This window comes from Octopus bimaculoides, chromosome 20 (genome assembly GCF_046866305.1).
Source record: "Octopus bimaculoides isolate indiv1 chromosome 20, ASM4686630v1, whole genome shotgun sequence".
Classification (NCBI taxonomy): domain Eukaryota; kingdom Metazoa; phylum Mollusca; class Cephalopoda; order Octopoda; family Octopodidae; genus Octopus; species Octopus bimaculoides.
Genome location: NC_142947.1, coordinates 5,497,761 through 5,516,243, shown reverse-complemented (window position 1 = coordinate 5,516,243; position 18,483 = coordinate 5,497,761). Strand labels below are relative to the sequence as shown.

The 18,483-nt window shown below is 37.8% G+C and overlaps 2 protein-coding genes across 5 annotated transcripts; one reads left to right on the top strand and one right to left on the bottom strand.

Annotated features, from left to right (window-relative positions):
* Nucleotides 1-68: 68 nt before the first annotated feature.
* LOC149131576 (uncharacterized) lies at nt 69-10,867 on the bottom strand. Of its 3 annotated transcripts, XM_089337889.1 has the most exons (10): nt 10,689-10,867; nt 9,362-9,391; nt 8,500-8,624; nt 7,403-7,566; nt 6,962-7,077; nt 6,553-6,680; nt 4,456-5,614; nt 3,542-3,701; nt 2,923-2,991; nt 69-1,967 (listed from the first exon to the last, which is right to left on the bottom strand). In XM_089337889.1, the coding sequence occupies exons 1-10, from the start codon at nt 10,819-10,821 to the stop codon at nt 1,733-1,735; spliced, it is 2,319 nt and encodes a 772-aa protein (XP_089194015.1). In that variant the 5' UTR covers nt 10,822-10,867; the 3' UTR covers nt 69-1,732. The 3 variants fall into 3 exon arrangements, with proteins under 3 accessions (XP_089194015.1, XP_089194016.1, XP_089194017.1); XM_089337890.1 differs by lacking the exon at nt 9,362-9,391; XM_089337891.1 differs by lacking the exon at nt 8,500-8,624 and having other exon boundaries at nt 10,689-10,851.
* Nucleotides 10,868-11,853: 986 nt separating this feature from the next.
* On the top strand, nt 11,854-16,131 carry LOC106867609 (uncharacterized). 2 transcript variants are annotated; one of them, XM_014912531.3, is made up of 3 exons: nt 11,854-11,992; nt 12,743-12,859; nt 15,021-16,131. In XM_014912531.3, exon 3 carries the CDS (start codon nt 15,054-15,056, stop codon nt 15,672-15,674), a length of 621 nt encoding a protein of 206 aa, XP_014768017.1. In that variant the 5' UTR covers nt 11,854-11,992; nt 12,743-12,859; nt 15,021-15,053; the 3' UTR covers nt 15,675-16,131. The 2 variants fall into 2 exon arrangements, with proteins under 2 accessions (XP_014768017.1, XP_014768019.1); XM_014912533.3 differs by lacking the exon at nt 11,854-11,992 and adding an exon at nt 12,076-12,211.
* The last annotated feature ends 2,352 nt before the right edge of the window (nt 16,132-18,483 follow it).

The following is an 18,483-nucleotide window of genomic DNA, read 5'->3' as shown; positions in this document are numbered from 1 at the left end:
GATTAAACCTTTTGATGATAAATATTTAATTATATTTGAAAATCTATTTAGGATTTCCAAACAACTAATTTAAGAAGTCAATAAATAAACACTTTATTACAAAAATTCTCTGCAGTGTTAGGAGAGATCTTTGATACACACACACACCTCTAGAACAATTTAAATATCTGATTGTCAGGAAAAACAAAAAAAAACCACTTCATATAAATTATATAAGGAAGTGGTTAAAATATCTGTATATTTGAATCAAAAATATTTCCAAAATTGTTGGGAAATTTTATCTATAAATCTTTATTGTCTTTTTTTTAAAAATGCAATGGTTTATTTAGTCTAGGAAGAGGCTGGAGCTGCAGCCTTCACAGGTCGTTGGGAACAAGGGGAGTGGAACAGTTTCAAGTTGTAGGGAAAGTATGTGCAGAAAGGGAATTTCAGAGGGACAACATTGGGGAGGAATGATTGTACATAGTGACCATTGTAGGGGTTTGCAATGGGAGGGCAGTGGTAGTCAGACACTTTTGACAAGGCAGTGAAGAGTACCTGAGCAGAGGTGGCACAAGATGAATCACATATGAGGAACAGTGGCCATTGTAGCAGTAGTAGTAGCCACAGCAGTGGTAGAGAAGACAACACACTTGTGTACATGTGTGTATACATGCATGCTTGTGTATAAACATAGGTAAGTGTGTGTGTGTATATATATCAATATCATCATCATTTCACGTCTATTTCCCATGCTGGCATGGGTTGGATGGTTCGGCCGGGGTCTGGGAACCCAGAAGGTTGCACCAGGCTCCAGTCTGATCTGGCAATGTTTCTACAGCTGCATGCCTTTCTTAATGCCAACCACTCCGAGAGTGTAGTGGGTGCTTTTTACGTGCCACCGGCACAGGAGCCAGTCAAGGTGGTGCTGGCATCGGCCACGTGACTGGCTTCCGTGCCCGTGGCAACAATCCTGTTTTCACAAAATTTCTCAAGGACAAGTGCCCATTGGTCAGTAACATAGGAGAGTAGATCCACAGTAAATCTGTCCTTACAAAAGCAATATCAGTGGTCACTAAATGAGGGGGGGGGGGTGTTGACTGTTGAGATGTTTAGATAAAATTAGAATCAAAATGTTTGACCTAAATATTAATCACATCTTTGATCTATAGCATGAAAAAATAGACTCTCACAAAATTTTATCTTTAAAAATGTTTAAAGAAACCATACAAAAACACTCACTGATCCATGCTTACAGACATATTTACATTGCTCAAATAAAAATAAAATAATTATAAATAGAAAAAAAATCTGTTAGGATTTCAAAAGAAAAAAAAAAGAAAAGTTTCTCTTTTCTACATTGGTTCATCATTTATGTTGGCAATCTTTCCTCAGATTTGTGGAAGGGACAGAAACTGAATATAAATTCTCAAAAGAATTTTCCACAATTAATCTTTTATCTGGGGTTTATTGGTTTTTGCTTTTTTTTCTTTTAGCAAAAAAGAAAATCTGTGGTTGAACCACTATTTGAGATGATTTCAGAGGATATATCTCAAAAAAAAAAAAAAGGAAAAAAAAAAGAAAAAGAAAATCCCAGGAGGGTAATTAATTTATCAAACACGTTGAAGATAAAAATATATTATCAAGTTCGTATTTCATTGTCGACCAAAATGGATTGCAGAAATAAATATAAAAAAGTTTTCCAAAAATTATATCACATTCATGGAAATTATTAGATAAGTTTAAAAAGAAATTAGTTTAAAAAGAAAACATCTTTCAAAATTTCCCTTTCACATATTTCTTCCAATTTCTCTGATTGAAAAGGTTTGGTAAGTTTTGGAGATAATCTGTTTTGGAGATAATCTGTTTTGGAGATAATCTGTTTTGGAGATAATCTGTGAGATTTCTTTGAGAAATGCTGTTTATGTGCATGAGGCAGGTCAGATTCTATAGAATCAATCAAGTCAGCGAGACAAAGGGAAGATTGTCTGAAAAATAGGAAGAAATCAACCAGAATATAAGTTCTCTTTTGGAAATACAGAAATTTAGTCAGGACAACAGATTACAACAGGCATTTGTTCATCATAGGAAATTTCACTATAAACGTTTTTGCTGTAAAAAGCAAAAAGACAATTGTATTGAAGTGTTTTGTCTCTGAAGTCTTTTAATGTTTGACATTGAATAAAGACTTTCCTATTTAATGCCTTTATAAAACACTTTATCATTCTTTCTTTTTTTATTTTATTTCAAAAAATACTGATATAACAAACTTTATAATTGCTCATACAGAGAATTTGTCTTTCAGCAAAATTTCTTACTGTGAATTTCCCAATAGCAAAAACATTTACAGTGAAATTTCTGACACACACACACATTTGTTATTCCTCAGCACACACACCCTCCACCACCACCACCACCACCAAACCACAAAGCAAAGTTTAATTCTATTCACTCTCTTCTTTATCTCCTATCTGACTGTAGGATGCTCTGCCTCAGCATACTCCTGTCTGACCCAGACAAGCATGGAAAAGAAGATCTTAAAACAATGAGGATGAGGATGCTGTTTCAAAATCCCACATGATCGACCAGACTATTGAATGCTGTTATACATCGCTATTCACAATGCACTTTGCATCAGTTTAGCTTGTGACTGGTGCCCCACCCCACTGGCCAGGCAAGCAGGCCAACATCCCAACCCCACCCCGATCAGAAGGCTGTTCCATCACAGGGATACTCAGGCCACACACACACACACACATTTCATATCTACACAGACACACACGTGACGACACACACACACGTTTTACAATGCCTTCCCATCAACACAATGCTTTGACAAATATACACACATATATACACACATACAAAGCACTGTGTCTCACGGAGAGTCTTCAAATGTCAAAATAATAAAAACACCAATGGCTGACAAAGTATTTCTCTTACTTCGGGCTGCTTGGAGATGTAACACTGCAGGAATCTTCAGGATTTACCTTGGTTGCCACTTCTCCAAGACTGAAAATAGAATTATGGAAATATTAATTATTGGCACCAACCATTTAGAGGAGGATATCTATATCTGTCAGAAAAAAGACCTGCTGGAAAGAGCAGTCAAAATCTCCCTCAGATTACATGCTATCACCTTAAAGAAAAAAAAGGGATCCATTAGACAATTTAGTTTCTGATATATAAAAAATAGGGAATGGTCATGGCTGGAAAGCTTTTGGTCAGGGTCCACCAGAGTTTAAACAACTGCAACCAATACAATAAAACAATTAAAATGCACCAAAATGAAGGAAACCTCTATGTGGTTATTCAGCCTGCAAGAAATAGCAGCCAAACTTCACATGAAACACCATAGAATAAAAAAAATAGGTCAAGTCAGCTAAGATATCCCATTCCTTTGAGAAGCACCAGGTTGGGCTGTTCCATATCAAGATGTTGGCTTTTATTGGGATTTTGAAACAGCATCATCATCCTCATCATTTTAACATCTACTTTAACATACTTGACAACCACACAGCCATGCTTACTGCAAAAATTTCCTCAAAGGAAATCAACTTACTTTGAATCAGAGACAACCTCATCACAGGGTTCTTTGGATACAATTTCACTTTTCAATGAAGCTTCTTCAATGTCTTCAGGAATATTACAAGAATTCTCTTTATCTTGGCAACTGATTGGTATTGTTTGACTAGCAAATGATAATTCAGGTATAGAATTTTCTGGAAGAAAAGAAAAGAAACACATTAATGAGTAAACAGCTCGTTAATTTACAATATGTTTCCCTAAAGCAGAATTTTAAGAAACTACAAACAGCAAATAAAAATTATATCCCAAAATGTACAAAAAAAACCCAACCCAAAACAAATATGCATCAGAAAATTTGAAGAGATTTTGCCCTAAAATAAAGTTAAACAATTCCAGCCTAGAAAGCACATGTTTAGCCATTCAAAACTAAAGACTTAACTTCATTTAATCATTTAGCATGCTATGACAGCTAAATAGTCTTGTTTTATGTTCAAACTGGCTAGATCTGGCTTCTCCCACCTATCCTACAATGTCATTCTAAAAATATACAATCACACCACCAAAATCTGAAAGCTTTGAGATAAACGCATGATAAATTCAAGACAATGTCAATAAATAAGCATTATGTTTGACAGAGAAATCTGATTGCTAAAAAGTGAAACATTTATTATGATAATTGTTGAAGTGAAGTTAATAGTTTTTGTTATTTTTTCTTTTTTTTTTTTGAATGGTTGCAATATGTCTATGATGCTGTAATTGGTCTCAGACCAAACCATTTGCATAGAGATCAAATAGGGACCACATGACACAACCTGAATATATTTCTACCAGGAGCCTAAAAGGCACAGGGGGATTTCCTGGACCATTTTGTAGGAGGCCTTATATGCTTGAAAATTTGGGATAATATTTTATATAAATATATGTTAAAGAAAAAAAAAAAGAACTTACTACAATTAGAAATGGAGTCGAGTTGTAAAGGTTTAATGTCAGGATGATTAAGAATGGACATCAAACGATTCCGCTCTTCATTCAATAATTCCCTTTGTTTGACAAGAAACTGTCGACGTTCTTCGAAGTCCATTTGACAAAATTGTGCAGCGTTTAGATTATTTGCTAACAAATCAGGATGAGATGCTTTAGAAGTGTTTGATTGTAACGATGTGTTATGTAGTTCCTCCTCATTAGTTTTGTCAGAAAGTACAGCTTTATTGGTTAAATCTGTGTTTCTGGAAGGTGCAGCCTGTAACAAGACATTTGGCAAACTATGCAGAGATGAACGAAGACTTGACGTCTTATGTTTGGCATAATTATCGTAAATATTGTTTTTCGAATGAGATGTATCAGAAAAGTTAAGATGCGCAAGTCTTTTATACGACTGAAGGGTTTCTGGAAGGCTAAATGCAGATCGGAAAGAATTGTGACTGGCACCACCATTAACAGCATTAGCAACTGTGTTTTGTGAACAGACTGAGCCACTGTAACCAAATTCTGAGCTCTTCTGTGTACTTGACATAATGGGTTCTTGAAGTGGACCAAACAATCTCCGTTCCTTTAACTTATCACATTTACTCTTTGGTTTTTCTAAATGATCCTTTGAAGTTATCATAGGCTCTGCATGCAAAGACACTGGCTGTCTAGTTTTAGAAATATTCATTTTGGCACCAGCTAATTCCTCTGCACATTCTTCAGCATAATCCATTTCTGAGGTAGTGAGACCTTTTTGAGAAGAGGTAGATTTCACACTGGCCTCTCGGAAATCTTTCAAAGATCTTTCTCCTGGTATTTCTCCATTAGCACAGTTTTGGGGTTGATCTCGAGGACTGGTTTTGAATATATATTTAGCAGGTTTCAAGTCCTTCCTGGCAACATGAGACACCAAATTAACTTTTTTATGATGTGGCACCCTTCTTGACAAATGAATATTTAATGAGTTGGAACTGTGTGGAGTTGAAATGTTGGAATTATTACGAGAAAGAGGCATTGTTGCAGTAGGTAACGTAAAACAAGTTCTTGAGTGAGGTAAATTACAATGATTGCCTTGATTAGAAACACATTCATGAGTCTTGAAGACAGGCTGTTGGGAAATGGTGCTATGTTGCACATTTTCCTAGAAAATCAGAAAATGATTCAATTTAAAAGTTAAACAAAAACAATTCTTAAGTATTAAATTTTCATAAAAATATTTTAAAAATTTGTTTGTCCATTGATTCAGTTCAAGGTTTTTTTTTTCTGTTAGAAAAGCATGAAAAAGTATCAATACCAGTAATTATCCTTAAAGGAAGACACAATAAAGAAATTGAAAATAAATTAAACAAAGGGAAAGGCTGAAAAAAAAAAAAGAAAAATACCAGCAAGAAGGGATTCTCATTTAAATACTCCAACCTCAGACTCAACAATGTGAGACCTCCTCACCCCTTTTCTACCACTACTGTAGTGGCCTTTGCTCTGTTACACCTGATTAGTCTTGTGCCATTCCATTAACTATAGTTGAACACACACACACACAAGGTAAAGTACAGTAGGATGAAACCCAGAACCATGCAGTTGTGAAGTGAATTCTTGGCCTGACAGTGAATGTGTCAAAGGATGGAAAAGCAAAGTCGACAATTTTCCCCACTAAGAACATAAAAGATTGAAGCAAATACTAAATAATAATCTCATTTAGTGTTTACTCCATTCCTCTGTGTTGCTCTAAGCATGAAATATAAGTCAGTGTTGGCTTCCTTCCATTGAAGCTGGTGGGGTCTGCTTTCCATTGTGAGGGAGGGACTGTGTCTGTTCCCTGCAGAAAAAGTTAACAAATCTGGTGGTTTATGTCGAACTAATGCAAACAACTTGAGGCTGAGACAGAAGAAGAAAAATAAATTTAAGCTAGCAAGAGAGCCTGTTTATGATCATTTAATTAGCAAGAAATAGCAACTCAATCTCCTGCAAAACACATTCTAAAAGCATAAAAAATGGTGAAGGACCTTTGGAAAGAAGGTTTGGTTGGTCAGAATTAATCAGGAGCTAAACAAAATTTAAAACAACATTTGCCAAACATACTTTGGTGTTGATTATTTCTTGGAGATTTTGGTCAGATGTTGGGTTCCTCTTTTGGTCTTGTAATTCAGTAAGAATGTGTTGGTAAATACTCAACAGATGTTGGCAGTCCATCATTTTACACAGAATTTCTGCACAAAATAGACATGCATACAAAGCATTAATTATGTGTGAGGGTCATTCATTTGCAATCTTCCAAGAAATCCAACCCAGCCCTTGAGCTGTTCATTGTTTGAAGGACAAGGAGAAATATTACGTTAATTCAAAACAGGCGAGGGTTAATGAAAGGAAGAACATCATTGAAAATGAATCTCAACAAAGGCAATAAGAGAGAGGAGAGAGGGAGAGAGAAACGATTGCTATTTGCAGTCATCTTCAGTTGAAAAATAAACTAAAAGAATAAAGAATTTACGTTTGTGGTCATCGGTGAGGGCTTTAAGTTGATCTGTTAAACGTTGGATTTGAACTTCAAAATTGCCCCGTTCTTTGTTTAATTGTTGCTTGGCATTGTCCCGTTCATCACCAAGTCTACCAAAATAAGATACAAAATATACCTTTGATCATTTAATTTTCATCATAAGACTGGTAAAATGAGTTAATCCTTTTGTTAATATTTCTATTGAAGCACATAAACTTTGTGTGTGCCTAGATATACATAGTCTTCCTAATAAAGTTAGGTCCCATGGTTAAAGAAAAGTGAGTCTCACAGTTAAGGTTAGAAATAGTGTCACATGAACAGAATAATGTCTCAGCTTGCATTAACAAACAAAAAGCAAAGAATAAAGACAACAAATAAAGAAATATGTTGCCATAGTGAAAAAAAAAAAAAAATGAACATGAAAACGAAACTGACTTAGCTAGTTCCAAAATGAGATTGGCCACACGTAGTTTATCTTCCTGGCATAGATCTTTGAGGAGAATTTTGGAATAGTCTTCCTTTGAATTTCCATCATTGCTGAGTTTAGTGGAAGTTGATATTTTGCCAGACAGTCGGCTGGTCTTAGGATCAGATGACATCTTGGAAATAATATTGAGAAAAAGGAAATTCATAAAATATAAAAACTGAGAAAAAGCTTAAAACATGAGAACCAAAAAGATAGAATGGTAAATATTCAATAAGATATTGACTTTTTGTAAATAAGTAAAGACATACCGTACTTTAACGTGTATAAGGAATCCCCTAATTTTGGGGGCTTAAAATTTTGAAAAAAGGTTTTGTAAGGGATTATGATACTATCCATGGATAAAAAAACTCCCATATTTTTTTAACCTAATTTTTGACAAAAAAGGGTTCCTTATACACGTTAAAATAGGGTATTTAACTGTCATGGCTCCCCAGTTGGAAAAGAGAAAGTTTGAGGACATACTCTCTGATTACAGGGAGGCAAATATGAGAGAAATGATAGAGAAGATTGGACAGGATGTGCGTCCATTGCCTTCGGTTGACCAATACCAGGGGAGTGGAATTTAGTAGAGGGGAAACTGTGCAAAAGTCCATTTTGTATGTGTGTGTGTGTGTGTGTGTGTGTGTGTGTGTGTGTGTGCATGTGTGTTGTTTCATGTCTTATAACTTAGTGGTTTATCAAATAGATATCAATGAAATAAGTTGCAGAATGAAATAAGTACCGGGATCTTTATCATCATTTAACGTCCATTTTCCATGCTGATATGGGTTGGAAGGATTGACAGGGAGCTGCACCAGGTTCCACAGTTTGATTTTGACCTGGTTTCTATAGAGGTGGATGCACTTCCTAATGCCAACCACTTTACAGAGTGAGGGCTTTTCACGTGGCACCAACACTCTTTACATAGCACCGTGGCTTTAGGATATCAATTCTGTTGTGGTGATATCTTAAAACAAAATATATAACTAACAAAGCCATTGACGGTTCTATCAAAGCAGTTCAAGGATTCAAAAACTTCAAAAGAGCACAGAAAAACTCTACTTACAGGGTCTGTTTGAGGGGAAATTAAATTGTGTCGAGAATTGGTCAAAGGAGGAGATTTAAAATGAACTTCTTTGCATGGCTGCCACTTCACTTTTCTTGCTCTTTTGTTGCAATTCATGTCTACACCTAACACAAAACGAAAAATAAAATGTGAAATAATTGTTTTGAAACATTGGGTCTGAAAGCACATAATGCTATATACAATACCACGTCAATATTGAGTTGAAAAACACTTTAGACCGAAAAAGTTAAGGGCTGTTCATGGGACTTGAACCCACATTTCCTGGAGATACGAACAGCCTTTGACTTTTTCTATCCAAAAGGATATTTCAACTCAGTATTTACATTCTATTATTTAAAGCTTTATGTGATGAGAGCTGTGTGAAAAAGTGCCATTCCTAAACAGTGGAAGGAATCTGGGGTAGAGGGAGACCCGGGAAGACATGGTGAAGCATGACCTTCAAACATTGGGCCTCACAAAGGCAATGACAAAAGACTGAGACCTCTGGAGGTATGCTGTGACTGAAAAGACCCGGCAAATAAAGTGAGTTCACAGCTGTAACCTACACCAGTGTCGCATAACCAGCCCACTCAAAAGTACCTTGGATTGTAGGGCGACATGCTACCTATTGAGTCAAGTGCACTTTACATTATTTTGTTAAGGTTGTAGAAATAACCTTAACAAAATAATGAAATAAAGCTTAACACATTCTTAACTACAGTAAAAAATATGATGTGACTGTGTAACAGTTGTGGCAGGGTTTGAAACAGCAACTTGTAGATTAGTAATCAATGGGTTTAATGCCAACAGTTTTAACACATCACAAATAGTTAACAGAAACAATTCTCAAAGACAATCTTACCAGGTATGTACACACGAGTAGCACAGGAATCTGAAACAGAAGAGGAGCATAGAAACTACTGAATGTTTTTTAAATAGCATTTGTAATATCTGCTGATATTATTTATAACATTTATTGATGGATTTTACATGGAGAAGATGGAGATACAACACAAGATGGAGCAAAAGCCGCCTAAAGGTTAGAAGTACAACAACTTTGAAGAAATAATGATACTGGACAATGGGGAGGTTTTAGTCAGGGCAGATGGTCTCAAGTGAGTTAAACTGAGTTAACCAATCTATGATAAACTATATGGACATAAAATGGCATAACCTTAGAATTTATACAGAGAAACTTGGGAGTCCAACATACTGTCTCTGTGATCCCTTTCCATTTTATACCAGAGGTCATTGGGTACATATTCGACGGCTTTACTGTGCGTGTGCGCGCTATCATTCGGCAAAAAAATGCACATATTGGCGAGAAATTCAATAAACAGGCAGTTTCAATAAAAGAAAAAAACTTGTTTATTTCGTCCGAGAGACACAGACACTCCCTAGTCACTGATGTCTTCCATAAATGCAGGGGACCAGGAATGGGCTCCTTTAGAAACCCGTAACCAACGACGCTGTTTACAACATATCGATAAAAATACAAGACAAAGCAGCAAGTTGCTGGTTTGCTGACAATCATTAGTTTGTAGACCGCTTGTTTATGCTCCCTTTAAGCGTTTTGTTGTAGAGCCCCAGAACAGCTCTGACCTATAACAGTAACGTAGCTGGAGAGGACGAAGGACCCCGAGCGACGTTTTATAGGGACAGCACTTAAGGGTCCGCTCAAGGGTTGCCCCGAGCGGCCCTACTGCCATATAAACCTCCTACATGATACTGTGGAGTAATTTGAGACATCACGCTGCTATGTTTAGTTGGTCGAAGGACCATATACAAGTTCCTTCATAGGTTAGTGTTTAGCTTGTTGATATTTAGCCCCAGGTCAGCCTCGGCCAAGCTAACCAAAGTATTAAATGTATTCCGACCATGACCACCCCGTCCTTCTATAAATAATTGCGTATCTTAACCTATGTGTCGCTTTGGCTGCTGTTTCTAACAGGCCCACGTAGAGGCTTCCACTTCGGCTTGTGTTTATCTTAAAATATTATAAACGTTAACAGGTCTCGACATGCCAGCCTTTCTCTTCCGTACCATTGCACAGTAACATCGACGGTTGTCTGTTTGTCAACATATATTAAACAAAATAAACCGGCGACAATAAAAAACGGTCGACCCGGACTGAAATTAAAATGAGTTTCTTTTTGTAAATGGTGGATAAAGAGAAAGAAGCCATTCACCTTCACTTTTCCAAACGATATCGTTCTTTATACAACCGTTCGTATTTAAATCGCCCTCCGTTGACAACGACCACCACACACTCGGACTTCTCTTCTCTCCTGTCTCTGGTTGCTCACTCAAACAATTCGCCATTCCTCCAACAACCAATCAACGCATTCCTTCACAAGGCGCATGTGCAACAGCATTTGACGTCGATCTTTTAATTATTCCGGGGCATCGGTTCTTGTTTGGTTTTCAATTAAATGTGGCGTGCAATGTTCTTTGTACACCATGCTTAAAGGTGTTGGTGATTATGCACTTCAACGCCTTTTTTTTTCCCAAATGCGTGATTGAACCGGTCTTTCTTTGAAAACGCGTAACTAAGGCCATCCCCCTATTTCAGACTCGTATGACTTCTTTCCATCTCCTGGGTTATCACCAACTGTTCAAGGATTTTTTTCCTTGTCATATGGTGTTCAGTGAACCTAGCCCATGTTGTTGAAAATCTTATCAAAGGATCTCGGTGTTTGTTACTATCCATGTTGAACACTTACAACATTGTTGCAAGGAACCACGTTTCAGCAATGTTGTTAAGCTTTTGCACTTGTTTGTTCCCTCCCACATCCTGGATGTTGCAGTTAATGGGAGGGTCACTGCTTCCGTAACCGAACGGAAGAAAATCCTGAAGAATCAGGGCCTGACAGTGAGCTCTATGTCAACCTGAGACGTTTGGAAGGACTCAGTTACTAATCGCGAAGTTCTTGTCACATATTTTTAGTGAACATCATTCCAAAATTGTTCTGGATCTAGTTTGTTTCATTCGTAAAATAAGCCCCCTTTAATTTTACTCAGAGCTTTCAGTTTTGGTATATCGATACAACTCTGAATTTTGATTACGATCAACCAATCTTGTAAATATGCATATTTTGCGAATGAAAAACAACTAGATACATTTTGGAAATTTCTGAAACATGTGAATAACAAAATCAAATTCAGCGTGAAAAATTATGTCAGTATGTCAAATTGGTAGCCGCGTGTTAAAGTAAACATTAACCCAAATTTGATACACATTTTTAAAAAAAGTAAACATTAACAAAACGTTTTGACTAAATAGAAACAAAGACTGAGTTAAACTTTCGTCATTGTGACGTGATTCTTTCGTTTTCTGGTAGCGATCAAATAAATCGGAAGTCTTCAAGTTGTGATATAGCTATCGCGCAGAAATTTATTCTCGGTGGGGGTGGTAATTTGTAAGTCTTCACGATATTAGTTTATTTACATCCTGAACATTTTAGTTACTACTGACATCTTTAAAAATTGACAGGTAAAAATTCGAATTTTAGTTACAATTAACATAACTTAGTTTACTTTCCTTAACTGATTTAAATTCTATTCTGTAAAATACTGCGATTTACGTTGCATGAATAGGAAGTCATTTGTATCTTATCTATAAAGTAAACAAAAGAAAACCAGTTGATCACCTGCAAACAGAGTATAACAAATTTTTTAATTAGAATGAGGAATTCCACATTCATAAACAAAGGTTGGCCCTAATTCTGCTTTGTGAGGTGGTGCTAAAAATAACAGCTAAATACCCTTTAAATCACACAAACATTTTTTTTTGGCATAGTCGTATGAATTTTCATGCCTAGAACACACATTCGCAAAAGTTTTCTGAAAATTCTAAACAATAGAAAGATTATGAGGGGTTCTATGCTGCGCGGAGAGCAAAATTCCGCCAAAAGTTGTCAACTTATTGAAATTTCCATTGACTTTGATATGGTACGAAGTGCATAGCAATAGACCAGTTATTAAGATTTCTTTATTCTTTATTATCTACTTTTTGTCATCTATGATACAAGATATGTGGATATGCTTGATGCTTACTAACTTCCTGTACTAGGATCTTTCTGGATCACACTACCCTATATATATATATATATATATATATAACTCTGTAAGAAGTTCTGTTTACAAATTAACCTCCATATGAATGGTGTAGGAAGGCCATTGATAAACTCCCCTAAAATATCTAAATACTTTGCTGATAAAAATATTTTCACTTGGTTTTTAGGTTTTGAAAACTCAGCGGATAAGGCTTTGTCGATGCTAGATTGGTAAGAGGTGGGAGGTTACAGTGGCAGCAGGATTCAAGGCTGCCTCTCAGAGGTAGTGAACAAGAACATATAAGGTATTTATCAAGAGAAATACTACATGTATATATCATCATCATCATCATCGTCGTCGTCATTACTTTAAGTCTATTTTCTGTGCTTGTCTGAATTGAATTGGTTTTGTCCAGTATAGCTTCTGCTCAATTGTCTCCCTTCCTACTTCCAGTCTCTCTCTCTCTCTCTCGTTCAGTCTTGTGATACCAGCTTTCACCATTTCTTTGGCCTCTTTTAGCAAGTTCCTTCCACCTGTGTTGTCTGATACTTCTCCACCCTTTTCTGTCCATTCCCCCCACCTCCCTTTAATTCCTCTCTTCTCTGTCATTCATGCATGCTATCATTAAATCCTTAATTTCAGCAGTTGTAATCATTATAAGATTCCTGATGAGTTTCAAGAAAAGCAGCTCTAATTGGAATGATCTTTATAATTTAGCCACTGAAACTTGTGGGTGTATTATCATCATCATCGTTTAACGTCCGCCTTCCATGCTGGCATGGGTTGGATGGTTTGACAGGAGTTGGCCAGACTTCTGTATCTGTTTTGGCAGGGATTTTACAGCTGGATGCTCTTCCAAATGCCAACCACTTTACAGTGTGGACTGGATGCTTTTTAAATGGCACCTGCACTGACAGGGTTGCCAAGTAACTTGCAAGACAGATCCTTTGAGAAGGGAGGGGGATTTTGGAGGAGGGGATCCTGTGTCGGATGATGGAAGGTTTTAGTGAGGCAGAGAGAGAGAAACAGGTGTCTGGCTGCGGAGAAGGTACAAGGTTACCCGGTGAGAGAGAGAGAGATCAGGAATGAGGACAGAAGCAAGTGGGCTGCTGTAGATGGTTACTCAGCCTGAGAGGAGGAAGAGTGTGGGAGACAGGAAAAGAGCAGAAGAGAGAGAGATGGTAGCAAAGTACCAGGGCATACTCACAAGGAACAGGGATCAGAATATAAATGGGATGGTTGAGTAAAAGAAGAGAGAGACACGAAAGTCATAATATAAGTGGCAGGGTATTGGTGAGTTGAGGGTGAAGGAGAGGAATGCAGTGAGTGGTGAGGACCTGGGTATATAGAGGGTAGGGGCAATTGACTGGAGAGCAATTATTCAGTAAGCGGGGGCCATGAGGACAGGATTGGGGAGTGAGAGATAAGCTTAGTGCATGAAAGAGAAGAGATGTAGTTTGGTTTGTTGGGGTGGGGTGGGTGGAACACACGTGTCCAAAATTCCCTCAGCTATAAGCAGTGACAGTGTTGTCATTTCCCCTGTCAACATATCATCTGCTGGTTTTGTGCTTTCAAAGAGGTCCCTTATTTGAAAAATGGGTGAGTGTTTGTGACAAGAAGGGGATCCAACTGTATAACGATATCATCATCATCATCATCGTTTAACGTCCGCTTTCCATGCTAGCATGGGTTGGACGATTTGACTGAGGACTGGTGAAACCGGATGGCAACACCAGGCTCCAGTCTGATTTGGCAGAGTTTCTACAGCTGGATGCCCTTCCTAACGCCAACCACTCAGAGAGTGTAGTGGGTGCTTTTACGTGTCACCCGCACGAAAACGGCCACGCTCGAAATGGTGTCTTTTATGTGCCACCCGCACAAGCCAGTCCAGGGGCACTGGCAACGATCTCGCTCGAAAATCCTACAGGAGCCAGTCAGGCGGTACTGGCAACGGCCACGCTCAAAATGGTGCATCTCATGTGCCACCCGCACAAGAACCAGTCCAGGGGCACTGGCAACGATCTTACTTGGCTTGCCGGGTCTTCTCACGCACAGCACATTTCCAAAGGTCTCGGTCAGTAGTCATCGCCTCGGTGAGGCCCAAGGTACGAAGGTCTTGCCTCACCACCTCAGCCCAGGTCTTCCTGGGCCTACCTCTTCCACGGGTTCCCTCAACTGTTAGGGTGTGGCACTTTTTCACGCAGCTATCCTCCTCCATTCTCACCACATGTCCATACCAGCGCAATCGTCTCTCTTGCACGCCACAACTGATGCTTCTGCTTCTTGCTTCTAATGTTCAGCTTTTCTCTCAAGAAGATATCTCAACATATTCTTCTAACTCATGCTACCATAGAAAAATGGATGTAAAATTAATGAAATGAAAACACTATACTGATACTTTTGTTGTAAATGTATTTGCACAGAGTTTATATACAGGGTTTTTTACTTTCTTTTTTTTTTTTCAGTAATAACAGAAGAAAACACAAACTTCATTCAGCATGTCTTCTTTCAAGGAGAAACTTTTAAACTGTCGGCCATTTATAGTTAACAACTTGGTTTCCATTGAAGACGTGATAGATACTTTAATTTCTGATGGTGTCCTCACAACCTCAGTTAATGAGGACATAAAAACCTGCCAGAATGACAGTAATAAAATACGCAAACTACTTGATTTTCTTGTCAGAAAAGGTAGTTCAGAATTCGATGTGTTCTACTCTGCCTTAAACTCAACGGGTAATGAACACATTGCTCTTAAGTTAGCCTCTGATGAAACTACTTTGAGCAAGAATGAAAATGCTCAGTCTTTGCAGTTAGTAAGTAAGAAAAAAACTATCATGGACGATAAGGATAAAGACATTTTGAGAAAATTACGAGTTCAGTTTGTGAAAAATATGATAGATGTGGAAGGTGTTGTTGACATTTTGTTCAGTGAAGATGTTATCAAAGACTCACACAAAAGCTTAATCGTGAGGCATCTGGAACGGTCAAAGCAAATTCGAAACCTCCTTGATATTTTACCAAAACGTTTTAACAATAGCATGTCTATTTTCATCAAAGCACTTGAAGAGACTGACAATATAGTTTTAGTTAACAAAATTAAAGAACTTCGCCACGTTTAAAAAGATAACCTGAAAATTATAATGATTCTATATTAAAAACCAGTCCTTTTTTAACTTGTCTGTTTAGCATAAGATATGAAAGAAGGATATGGGAGTGGAGGGAGATCAGAAATCATTGAGGGTTTGTAACAAAGATGGCCCCAAACCCCAGATTTTGTATCGCTGTGCCTTACTTACACAGGTGTTCTGTCAAGGAATTTCACTGACTTTGCTGCTAAGGGACAAAAGACAACAATCACTGTGAAAACTGTTACCGTTCCTACTATGAGCAGTCATTGGAACCAACCACCAAAGGAATTTTGTAAGAAATATATGTGAACTTCCTCAACTGATATAAATGGAAGACTAATATACTTCAATATGGCTAAATTTTCTTAAAAACTGATAGAAATCAAAAGCATATTTCAATAAACATTAATGTTTCCTATCTTTTATTCATAATAAAATTCCAAAAGCATTTTCTTTTATTAATTAATCATCTGAAAGTTTCCACATTTTGCTTTCTCTCATTTTGCGTGTATGCATATAGACATATTTTGCATTTGGTGTATTTAGTATATTTGATTTTAAGCCTTTGACAGGGTCCTCTGATCCTTTATCTGGTGGTAACTGCAGAAACTAGGGATAGATGAGTGGTTGGTGAGAACTGTACAAGCCATGTACAGGGATGCTGTCAATAAGGTGAGGGTTGGCAATGAGTACAGCAATGAATTCAGGGTACAAGTAGGTGTTCACCAAGGATCAGTCCTCAGTCTCCTCTTGTTCATCATAGTCTTCCAGGCAATAACTGAGGAATTTAAGATGGGATGCCCCTGGGAGCTCATCTGTGCTGATTACCTTGTTCTTATAGATGAATCACTACTAGAACTAGAGAAGTTTCAGGCGTGGAAGCAAGGTCTAGAATCGAAAGACCTTAGAGTTAACCTAGCTAAAACCAAAGTCTTAGTAAGTAAGAGAGCAGTCAAATCACAAATCCCTTCAGGTAGATGGCCCTTCTCAACCTGTTGGAAGGGCATAAACAGAAATTCCATAAGATGTACTCAGTCGTCAATATTTCATCTCATGTCTTCCTGGGTCTCTCTTCCACAAGCTCCATCCTCTCTATGCAGTACTTCTGTATGCAGCACATGACCAAACCAGCACAGTCTTGCTCACTGCATCTAATTCCTCTTATGCCCTACTTTTCCCTCAAGATACCAGTGCTCTCTGGCACATGTACACTTACACTGCACATCCACTGGAACATACCAGTTTCACTCCTCTCTAGCCTTTGTATGCCATCTACATTCAGGGCCCATGTCTTACTACCATGTAGCGTTGCTGTTCATATACATGCATCATACAATCTTCTTTTTGCTTGGAGAGAGAGACCTTTGGTTGATGCATTTGAGTAAATGGAGAGTTAGTGATGACTGGCAGTTCAGAAGGGAGTGAAGTGCAGCAAAATAGTAATAATAATACAGTTAGGAAAGATGAGAGAAATGGAGATGCTGCAAGAATGTGTGGGGAGAGTGAGAGATGTATGGTGAAATCAACAGGAAGTTGTTCAGAGGTAAGGAGGAGATAATTTGGGACCTTGGAAGGGCAATCAATGTAAAATGTGAATGGAGAGGGACAATGTTAAGAATGAAAGATGGAGGTCAAGTGAAGTGTTTCTGGGCAGTGAGAAAGATAATTGGTATCACAGAAAAAGATGATGATGAAATATATTGTTCTATCTTCATTTGGTTAGAGCAGTATACTTGTACTACAGGTAGGATGTACAAGGAATTAGTTATATCAGTGTTAGAGAAATGAAAGGCTGGTGGAAAAGCTTGACAAGCAAATTGGGTGAGAGGAGGCCCCTTTTGCTGAGATGAGCTGCTCTTCTCAAGCATCATATATCACCAGTCATTCCGGTCCTTAGCCATTTCCTCCATGAAGTTCAGTCCTGGAATCAGACTTCACTTCGTTGCCACATGTCTTCTTCACTTTTACCCTCTTTCACAAACTCCATTCATATTAAGGGATTGGCACTTCTTTATACAGTTGCCCAGATCCATATACATCACAGCCATTCCAACATGACACACCACATCTGATTCTTCCTGTCCTTCATCTTTTACTTGTTTCAATCAGTACATTGTGGCCATGCTGGGGCACTGTCTTGAAGAAATTTTTAGTTGAATCAATTGACACCAGTACCTTTTTTTAAATCTGGTACTTATTCTATTGATCTCTTTTGCTGAATCACTAAGTTATAGGGACGTAAACTTACTAACGCCGGTTGTCAAGCGGTAGTGGGGGACTAACACACACATAGGGTTTGTTACAGTTTCTGTCGACCAAATCCACTCACGTGGCTTTAGTCGGCCCGAAGTTATAGTAAGGTGTCACGCAGTGGTACTGAACCCAGAACCCACGCGGTTTAGAAGCAAACCTCTTACCCTATCCTTTTTCACAATACATTTATACTTCACTGTTGAGGCGAACTGACGTTGCCCATTTAACACATCCAATGCTGGCTGCATTTCTTTTAGTCAGTTCGTGTCCTCATCTTTCACAGCCCTCGTTTCACTATCACTGAGCCCTGCAGTTTGTACACGAGCATCATATAATCTCAGAAACCTTTTGTAGCCAACAGTGGTAATAACTCTTTGAATATTCTCCAACCTATTCTTATTCCTCTAACGTTAATTAAATCACCTAGGTAACAAACCATCTACAACCTCTAGGGAGTCTTTTGAACCATTGAGAAAATTTATTCTCCGTACGTTTTTTTGTGTTTATTGATCCTGCGCATTTGCCGCATATAAAGTCTTTTTTCTTT